The sequence below is a fragment of the Callorhinus ursinus genome, unplaced genomic scaffold, assembly GCF_003265705.2.
Source record: "Callorhinus ursinus isolate GAN/ISIS: 27379988/994484 unplaced genomic scaffold, GSC_fseal_2.0 scaffold20, whole genome shotgun sequence".
Lineage (NCBI taxonomy): Eukaryota > Metazoa > Chordata > Mammalia > Carnivora > Otariidae > Callorhinus > Callorhinus ursinus.
Window position 1 is genome coordinate 4583602 of NW_027397082.1, and position 10292 is coordinate 4593893.

The window sequence follows — 10292 nt, forward strand, 5'->3', positions numbered from 1 at the left end:
GCTGTGCAGTTCACTCCCTGGCCGGTTCCCCTCCTCCATCTAAAAGAAGAGGTGGTAGGTTGGGTGTTTTTATTTTAAAAGACTCTTCCCTGGGCCTTTGACTGGCGCTGCAGGTATAAGCGTGGGTTTCGTGGGTTTCGAGGGCCTCGGTAGCCTTGGCGGAAAGGAGGAGGCGGCTGAGCTGGGTGAGATGAGGAACCCGGAGCCACCCCCAGATGGCCCCATTGGGGCCAAGGCATGGGTCTGCGACTCTCCAGGGCCAGCAGGTCTCCTGAGGTGGGCAGGGGGAGGGGGCAAATCCTCCTGCGCAAGGACGCGGAGCAGTTGGGGAGGGGCCCTGGGCCGGGCCAGCTGTCCGAGAGTAGGACATCGTCCCACGCCCGGCCAGGTGGCAGGGCAGGGCCATGGGGCCGGCCATTTGGGACCCCGTGGCCTCCCCGCCTAAGGAGGCCCCGGGAATTGGCTCTGGCCCAGCTCTACAGGAAAATGAGGGCCCCATCCACCGCCCGGATCCCCTTCCAGAGGACCCAAATCCCAGGGACCTGCACTGGCTACGCGGGGATGGGAGCCAGGACCCGGCCGCGGCGCTTTTCTACCGCTCCACCCGCAAAGGAGCGGAGCCCTCGGGGCGCCAACCTGGGCGTTTGCGCGTGGCGGGAAGTAACTGGCCAGTCTGCTGGATTTTGTCTCCATCCCACTCTGCATCTTCAGACCAGGGCGGCCACAAGGGCACTTCCCTCGCTCCATTCCCACCCAGGCCCACCGAACGGCCCAGCCGAGCCGGGAACCAAAGGCACCGTCCACGCGGAGGCCCAGCTGGGTACAGCCCGAGAGGACTGACAGGCCACCGGTCCGCCGGGGACCCGGGAAACCCGCCTCCCTGCGGAGAGTAGCTCAGGATAATCACACACAATCACACACACACACACACACACACACACACACACACACACACACACACTCAAATAAAGTAAAAGCCCAAGGTTTGTCTCCACGGCCAGAGGCGGCCTCCGGAACCGGACGGAGCGTGGGCTCTCCGATGGGCCCGGGGCGGGGGGGTCGGAGGTGGCAGGGGGAGGGGAGAGCGCGAAGGACCCGCCTCGGCGGCCCCTCCCGCTCGCCGACGTTCCACGGGGTCGAGGGGGTGCTGGCGGGGCGGCGGGACGGCGGCGCGGGCGGAGCGCGCCTGGCAGCGGGCGGGAGCCCCTCGGAACCCACCACACACACTCGCACCCCCTCGCCCTCCCTCTCTCCCCCCCGCTCGCCGGCACTCCCGCCCCCAGCCCCCTCCTCTTCCCCGCCCGCCTCCGCCCTCATTCTGGGAATTGTGTGGAAAAATTCTCAGCCAAACCTCCCACCTCTCCAATCCCCCCACCCCACTCCACTCCCTTTAAAAAACCCCCTTTCCTCCCCGGCCCCTGCACTCTTTGTGAATGAGGGCAGGGAACACGGCCCTTCCCCCGCCCAGGAGCCACGCCAGACCGCCGCACTCAGAGCACTGTTTGTTAATAGTCCAATTAGATAATTGCCATCTTTCACTCCTTTTGCTCCGCATTTCCCATAAAGGAATGAATGGGGAGAGCGGCGTGGAGAGGGCTTCTGCCCCGGCAAGGTGACGAGAAGGGCTGGAGCATGCTCCTTGCACAAGGCCATGCGCTTGAATTGAATCATTGTAGCCTAATCAATGCTCTTATTGGATTACTGGCTGTTGCTTTTCTCAAAGATATTGTAGCAGAGACAATGAAATAGCTAGGGGAAAACTTTTTTTTTTTTTTTTTTTTTTGAAGCAGATCTCACAGTTGAGATTTTCTCGGCTCTCTCTCCCTCTCCCCCTCTCTCTCCTGCTGGACTCGAGTACAAAGCTGCCCTTTGAATGGGCTGCCTCAGGGCTGCTGGAGGTGCAGGCAGGAAAAAATCCAACTGGAACTAAACGAAGAGAGGTGGCCGTTTAACATGGCTGTCAGCGTCGAGGTGTGTTAAGAAGGAGTTATTTGGGACGAAAGCTTGGCTTTTAGAGTTCGGGGGAGATACTTTTTGGGAAAACTTTTACTCCACCCCCCTTTTTTTCCCCCTAGAGGCAATTGCTTTCTTCTGCTGCAGGGTGTGTAAGCGTTTTTGTTGGTTTCTTTTTCCCTCGCCCTCCCCCCCTCATTCAGCTCTATCTGTCGAGTGTGGAGAAAACCCCTCTAGCCAGTATGTGAGCAGGAGGGTCAAAGGCAAAGGGAAAGTTAATAATGCCTGCTCATGGTACTAACAATTCAGGATGAATCTTGTCAAAAGTTTTTCTGGAAGTGTGGGTCTTTGATTGTGTGTTTCCTGAAAGCAAGACCAATCATTTCCGTTTATTCACTGGCTAAACCCCTACTTGATTGGGGACAAGGACAGAAACCATCCATTACGATCTGATATATTATCCAAACAATTTAGTGTATTCATGAGGTAACCGAAACGTGGGGGCTGCGAAATTACCCGTAATCAATTGCAACAGCGAGTGTACGTCCCCGCGGGTGTCGGACAACTACAACTCGCCGTGTCAGTAACGGGCGGGAGCCGCAGCATTTCGGAGTTGCTCTGCTTGCTACCTGATCGGCAGACTGGGGACACTGGACGTGCTCAGAGAACGCGGACGCTGACGAGGCGGCCTCGCCGCTGCTCCATCGGGATCCTGGATCAGACCCGCCGCCTCTCCGAGAGCGCGCCACTCGCCGGTCGCCGCTGACCCGCCCGCGGTCGCCGCAGCCGCCCCGCGGGGACATTCATTCTTGCCGCTTTGCCTCTCTCTGGGCAGGGCTCAGAGGAGCTCCATTGTAGGGTTTTGTCCCCGCAGTGCCTCTTTTTTGTTTCTTTTTTCTTTTTTTGTTTCTTTTCTTTTTTTTTTTTTCTTTTCTTTTTTTTTTCTTTTCTTTTCTTTTCTTTTTTTCCTCCTATGTTCGGGAAACCAGACAAAATGGACGTTCGGTGCCACTCGGACGCAGAGGCTGCCCGGGTCTCGAAGAACGCGCACAAGGAGAGCCGGGAGAGCAAGGGTGCGGAGGGGAACCTCCCTGCCGCCTTCCTCAAGGAGCCGCAGGGCGCCTTCTCCGCGTCGGGTGCCGCGGACGATTGTAACAAAAGTAAATCCAATTCGGCCGCCGACCCGGATTATTGCCGCCGGATCCTGGTCCGAGGTAGGGATGGGGCAGGGCTGCAGGGCGCGTTCCTTGGGGGAGGACTCGGGGGCCCTAGCAGCGCGGCGCCCCAGACCCAGGCCCGCAGGGAGGAGGTGCCGGCTGGGACTTCGGAGAAAGTTAGTGGCCTTTCCCCACCCCCGCCCCCGGGGTCTGGCCGGCCGCTGGGCACTCGCACCTGGGGCGCGCACTCTCCAGGAGCCTTGACTCCCCAAGCCCTGAGGGGCCCCGCCTACAGGGTTGCTGGGGAGCCTAGGGGCTGCGAGGGTGGGCCCAGGCTGCAGGCTGCGGCCTCTGACTCGGGGAAGAAGCAGGACACTATGGAGGACGAGTGCGCGCTGTGCGAACCAGAGGACCTGCCGGGAGCCTGCCTTCGGGCTCCGGCGCCCTGGCCGGCTGAGTGTACCCAAGGGGAGTGCGGGCGCCGGAGAAGAGCAGCCGATCGCCGGCTACGGCCAGGCCAGTTGGCGCGCTGGGCCAAGGGCCCCCGCGCCGCGCTCGGGGCTGGCCGCCGCCGCCAGAAGAAGCGGCTGGGCTGGGTTGCCGGGCCGCGGATGTCGCCTTGGTGCTCGGCTCGGCCCCGTTGTTGCTGCGCGTTGTGCGGGGGGCTCTGGCGTTGGCTGTCTAGAGGCCCGGCCCTGGCCCGGCGCCGCCCCCGCTAGCAGATCGCCAGGCCCCGCCGGCCCCCACTCTGTCCCTCCTCCTTCCGCCGCCCGGGCTCGGGAGAGAAGGAGACCCTGGGGTGGGGCGTTGAGACCGCCGGAGCGGGGTCTGGTCAACGCGCTCCAGAGCTGGGGCCGACGCGACCCGGCCTGGTCAGCTGGGAGACCCTCAGGCTACAGGGGACCCAGACCGCGCAGCCGAGGCTCCCAGGCCGGAAGGAACATCAGCCGATTTGGATTTTTTTTTCTTTTCCTCCCATGTCCAGAGGGCTCTATAAAGGCAAAGTCTGGTTCCCCTTTCCGTCAGCGGTGTGGAGTTAGCCCCCTCGCTCCCCAGAACACACCGTGTCTTTGCCCCCCGGCTGTGGCCGCAGCTCCCCGACCCCGACCCCCACTCCCAACCGCGGGCAGCTGGCAACCCTGTCCTCCAGCCAGCTCCGGCCAGGGAGGTGGAGGGAGACGGGAGGGTTTCGGCGACTGACATCTCCCCTCCCTCAGATGCCAAGGGTTCCATCCGAGAGATCATCCTGCCCAAGGGCCTGGACCTGGACCGGCCCAAGAGGACGCGAACGTCCTTCACCGCCGAGCAGCTCTACCGGCTGGAGATGGAGTTCCAGCGCTGTCAGTATGTGGTGGGCCGAGAGAGGACCGAGCTCGCCCGGCAGCTTAACCTCTCCGAGACCCAGGTACCAGGGGGCCAGGCCTGCACAGCTCTGCACAAGCCTGCCTCCCCGGCGCCCCCCACCCCCCACCACTCTAGCCGGCTCTGGCTCTTCCCAGTACTTAGCCTGGCTCTGGACAGAGACTCCCAGGGGAGGCGGAGGAGACTGGGAGGATGGGGTGAAAGACCCACGATTTCTTCCCTTCCATAAAACATTCCTTTCCCTCTATGCCCCCAAATCTTCCAGGGCCCATGCTCTGCCCACCTTGGCAGGAGGCCCTGGCAGGAGGCACCTAGCCCAGGAGGCCCAAAATTCTGTCCTTTGGAATACCTTTTTGGATCACAGTCTTGAGAATTCCTTGCTTGCCTCTGTTCTATAAGGAACCAATGTTTGCTCCTGTCTTGGTCACCCCATTTTGGCCAGATTTCCAGGCACCACCCCCTTTAGGGACCCCAGCCTTATACAACACCCAGGCCTGTTCTGCAAGAATGGGGCTGGGGCCAAAGCCACCCTCTAGTTGTGCTGAGGGTAACAACTAGATTGGAAAGGTGCACATTCCTGAGATTACCCCGTGCAGGCCAGGCAACCCTGCCCCTTAAGGCTTCCCCTGGCTCTGAGCTGGACCCAGACCCATTCCTAGCCCTGAGCACCCACTGGGCACCTATTAGGCCCCGTCTTCAGTGCCAGTGATATGTGAAGTATGGGATCAGAGGCAGATCTGGGGCCCTGGGAGCCAGCACGGCCAGCTGTGCTTTAGGTCTTTTCCTTTACATGAAATACACATCATGTTACTGGAATTAGCCATGTAGACTCTGGGCCCAGGCTTTTCAGGGCCTGGGAGCTTTGCCTTATGGAGGGAGGCCCTTTGGGGCCTAGTGAGGGCATGGCACCAGCTTGGCCTAGGTAAGGCAGACTTCTTTCTAAGGGCCAGTCTCCTTCCCTGTGCCCAGCCCTGAAGCAGGGTAGGGAGCATGTTAGGTCTGGGATCTGGGCAGAAAGCTGAGAACTGAAGACAGATCATATTGGATGTTATTTTTGAGTTTGAGTTGGCATGATAGCTTTTTCCTATTCTCTCTACTACCACCCCTCTTAGTTTACAAAATCTAGACCTTTCCATATAGCTGCTAAACTCCATTCTGGGCCACCAGCTAGGCTTCAAGAGGGGCAAAAGGAGATGAGAAAATGAGAGGGAGGTTGGTAGAGAGTATTTAGTTCACCCCAGCCTCTTGATTTCCTCCCATGATTCCAAAGTTCATGATGGAGAGCAGGGGAGTGATAAATTAAGACCATCACTCAGAGCCTCCAATCCAGCTGGCAGAGAGAGGAGGTGGAGAAAGCTTGGCCCATAGACCATTCCGCACAAATTATTCCTTCTACAGCCACCTTTCCTGCTTGCTGCTAGTTGATGGTCAAGTATGAGCCTAAAAAGCAGGAAACAGCTTTTTGAAGCCTTGGACAGGACTAATGCTGCAGAGGCTAAATTCGAGCTTGTTTGTTGGGCAATGGGCCTGGGTCCAGAAAGGTAGAGCAACACTCCTCCCCCCGGCTCCTACTTCCTACACAGCAGCCTTCAGGTCTTACCCCTCTTCCGGAAATGTGAGCGCACAAGCCAGGATGATCCACGTCTGGCTGCAGGTAGTGAGGCAGCCCAGTGAAATCCCTTCTGGTCTTCCTTGGAGTTAGGGTCATGGACATCTTTATTGCTCTAGTTATAATCTCCCACAGCCTGGGTCTGCTTCCATGACCCGGAAGCGCAGCCTACTGGAGCTGTGTCCAACTCAAGGTGGCCCAGGCAGCTCCCGGGCTCGCACCTCTCCGGGTGCAGGATGGGGCTGGGACTGGGGCTAGGGTGGGGTTGGAGAGGGCCCCGAACCGAGCCCTCCGCGTCCTGGGAGCCCGCTCCCCCTTGACGGCCCCGTCTCTCCCTGCCCCTCTTTCCCGCCCTCCCCGCGCCCCTGCGCCCAGGTGAAAGTCTGGTTCCAGAACCGGCGCACGAAGCAGAAGAAGGACCAGGGCAAGGACTCGGAGCTGCGCTCGGTGGTGTCGGAGACGGCGGCCACGTGCAGCGTGCTGCGGCTGCTGGAGCAGGGCCGCCTGCTGTCGCCGCCCGGCCTGCCCGCGCTGCTGCCGCCTTGCGCCACCGGCGCGCTCGGCTCCGCGCTACGCGGGCCCAGCCTGCCGGCCCTGGGCGCGGGAGCCGCTGCGGGCTCGGCCGCGGCCGCAGCGGCCGCCGCCCCGGGTCCGACCGGCGCTGCGTCCCCGCACCCGCCGGCCGTGGGCGGCGCTCCGGGTCCCGGGCCCGCTGGGCCAGGGGGACTGCATGCGGGCGCGCCGGCTGCCGGCCACGGCCTCTTCAGCCTACCGGTACCATCGCTGCTCGGCTCGGTCGCCAGCCGCCTATCCTCCGCCCCATTGACAATGGCCGGTTCGCTGGCCGGGAATTTGCAAGAACTCTCCGCCCGATACCTGAGCTCCTCGGCCTTCGAGCCTTACTCCCGGACCAACAATAAAGAAGGGGCCGAGAAAAAAGCGCTGGACTGATTTTAAGTGTTTGCCTGTATTTATATTTATAGTATCTATTGTGGTGATATTTATGGACTCGCGTATTCGGCGCCCGAGGCTCCTGTGCTGGGCTTCCGGCCCCCACGAGGCCTCTTGACAGCTCTCCTTCCCCACTAGTCTCTGCTACCAATCATGTTTTGGGCTACTTTTTTCTACCTTTCCTCCGTGCTCCCCCCGCCCCCCAACTTCCTTCTGAATCCAGGAGAATCCAAAGAATTGGGGGAAATATCCGAATTAGACAACTGATGCCCCAACAAATGCCTGGCCCTGGAGGGCAAAGACTGGTTCTAAGTCAAAGCCCAGGACACCTGCTCTAGATCGGGCCGCTGCTGCCTTTGATTATTCTTATGAATATTGAAAGGGCAAAGCTGCACGCAGACCTCAGGGCCTGAAAAGGCTGGTAGGTTTCGTTAGACCAAAAAGGAAGACGCTCCTTCCTCTCGCCAGAGAAACCAGGGCTTCGGGGACCCCTGGGCCCCACTTTGCGGACTGCTTGGGAGAGCCGGTGCACACGCAGCTTTCTGGCTGGACAAATCCTGCTGATTTTTTCCCCCTTTAGAGAAACAACAATCACCACCACCCTGGACCCTAGGAGATAAACCAAACATCGCGGTAGGCATCGGTGGTAATACATTTGATCTAATCAGCAATAAAGCAAGAGTCATAACTACCACATAAAACCAGATGAAGTGAAACCAGTGTTTAAATACTCCGAACAACCGAGTTTGGAAGGTTTAAGAGAATTCAGGATAGAGATTGCTCCACAGGGCGATGAAAAACTCAAGTTCTGGGTGTTACGACTTTAAACAGGAATTTAAAAGGAAAAAGCAAAAGAAAAAAAAAAGCCAACACCGCTAAAGAAAGAAAATTCATAATCTTTTCTCCGAGGCTGTTCGGGGCGGTGGCCCACAGCTTCACGCTCCTCTGGGAGCGAGCGCAGGACGGCTGCGGACGCTTCCCCCCACCATCTCCCTGACCGGTGGCCTCTGGGCAGAATTGCTGGGTTTGGAAAGGAATCAGTGCCCTTTGCCTCCTCTTCCCCACACCCGGATTCACCAAACCCTTCCCAGCACGCTGGAAACGTCTGGATTTCTTCGAGGACCGGGCGGCAGGGACCAAGCCCCGGACAGCAGGGCTGCCTGGCCTCCTGCGCCGTGGTCTCCGTATTAAGATCAGCTCCTTGCGTGGATAGGAAAGACATCGCTCCCCACACCCTTCCCCTCAAAAACCCCAGGGTTTCCACGGTCCCAAGTCAGAAACCCGGACTGCGACACCATCACAGCCTCATCCCTTATCGGAGCAACAACCACTGTCCCCGCAGTCACGGCCACCTGCATTTTAACCAAAACCACAGACCTAGACGGCGAAGTGCCGCGGTGTCTAGAATGTATTCCTTCATCCGAAGCGAGCGCAGAGCATTTTTATAATAGTAATTTTATTGTAAATTATTTACGTCGGAAGCTTTTTTTTCCCTTTTTTTCTTTTAGGAAATAGTGAAGAAAATAATGAACGATTCAAACGCGGGTAGGTGTCACTGAATTCTGGCTACTAACTCTGTTCTGAATGTTTTGGATATTTGGATGTTTTGTATTTATGTGGTGAGAGTGAAATATATATATATATCTAAGATGATAAATGAGGTGCATTTTTTTGTCTTGTGTTTGAAGGATAAATACAAAAACAAAAACAAAAAGGAAGAAGAAGAAAAGGAAGAAAGACCCAGCAAATGATGAGTTTCGGCGCGGGGACTCCTGGGGCGGAGGGTGGCAGCCCCGGGAGCGCGCGGGGGCCCAGCCGCTGGTACCGTGAGCTCCTGGGAGGAGGTTTGGGGGCGGACCTTGGTCCCCAGAGACGCAGCCCCTTGGCTACAATGTTCGTTTCACTTCTTTGAGTCTGTCTCCCTCTCTGGTTCTCTATCCCAATGGTGTTGGACCTTCAGGCCCTCCCCCCCTGGATCTCCCCCTTCCTGTTTCTTGGTTTGTTTTGGAACTTGTCTCAGGACACCCTAAAGTTCCTACCTCCTAACACTCCTAGTTACTAGAGTTTTCCGGCCACAGCTCCATGCCGGCCGGCAGTATTTTGGATTTGTGCAATCACAGGGCCCGGAACAGGCAAGATTTTCCTTTCTTCTCATTTAGAGGAAGTCTCTCTGCTGTCAAAAAAGAAACTTGAGGGAGCAAGAGAATGGAATAGATATTAATTCCTGCACAGACCCCTCCTCTCATCCCACCCCAGTCTGTATGTGGTGGTGACGGATGTAGATGTTGCAGACAGAACTCCAGAAAGCTAGGAAGGTTGAGGGGGTGCTCCTAGACACTCTCCTAAAGCCGGCGGCCCGGGGTCCCAGACACAGCGGCCCCAGCGGCCTCTTCTTGGCACCCATATACCTGGGTGATGGGGGGGAGGGAGTTCCCTTGGGGCACCTGCACAGGCCGGGCCCCTCACGAGGGTACTGTGCCTGAACCACAAGTTTGAGGCACCGGAAATGAGGTGGGGGCACGGTGTGGGAGGCTGAGTTCCTGAGCTGAGCGTGGGTTGGATCTCTGAGAGCTTTAGGGCCTTCCTCCAGAGCTGGGTGTTTTGCTGGGAGCAACCACAACCCCCCAGACAGTCCACTTTTGTTTCTCAAAATCGCTACACACCCCTTAGCTTGCTACCTGTGGACTCCTCGCCTCCCTGTCCTCCCCTGCTTACTTTCTCTGGGAAGCTGCTTCCTGTTTTCTACGCCTCTAAGGATCTCTCTCCCCTGGTGCCCTGGGTCTCTGTCCCCTAGTCTCTCCTCTCTTCCCTCACTTCTCCCCAGTCTCTGTCTCTGTCTCTGCTTCTCTCTCATAGTCATTCTCTCTCTCTCCCTCTGATTCTTCCGTCTGCCCGGGTGGCCCCAAGGCCAAGGCGTGGGTGGCTCTGCTGCGGTTTCCTGGCTGGTGGCTTGGGGCCAGAGAAGGGAGTGAGAAGGTGGCATAATTTTATGGAACAAAAGAAAACACAAAATCCTAGCTTCAGGGTCCCCGACAAGCTGAGCCCCCTCCCCTAGGAGCCTCAGCCTGGGGAGTCACCAAGCAGATCCCTTAGCCACTTTCCCTCCTTTCTCCTTCTGCTTGCTTATCCCTAAAAGGGAAAAGAGTCACTTACCCCATTTCTCTGCTCTCACCTCCCTTCCCTGGCTTTGGGAAGAGCTGCCGAGCTCTTCTCCTGCCACTCAGGGAGTGCAATTGTTCTTAACAAGACTCTTCTGCATA

The 10292-nt window shown here is 58.1% G+C and overlaps 1 protein-coding gene across 1 annotated transcript; it reads left to right on the forward strand.

Annotated features, from left to right (window-relative positions):
* Window positions 1-2591: 2591 nt before the first annotated feature.
* VAX1 (ventral anterior homeobox 1) lies at window positions 2592-8648 on the forward strand. The gene is made up of 3 exons (XM_025880386.2): window positions 2592-3167; window positions 4328-4515; window positions 6457-8648. The coding sequence occupies exons 1-3, from the start codon at window positions 2927-2929 to the stop codon at window positions 7030-7032; spliced, it is 1005 nt and encodes a 334-aa protein (XP_025736171.1). The 5' UTR covers window positions 2592-2926; the 3' UTR covers window positions 7033-8648.
* The last annotated feature ends 1644 nt before the right edge of the window (window positions 8649-10292 follow it).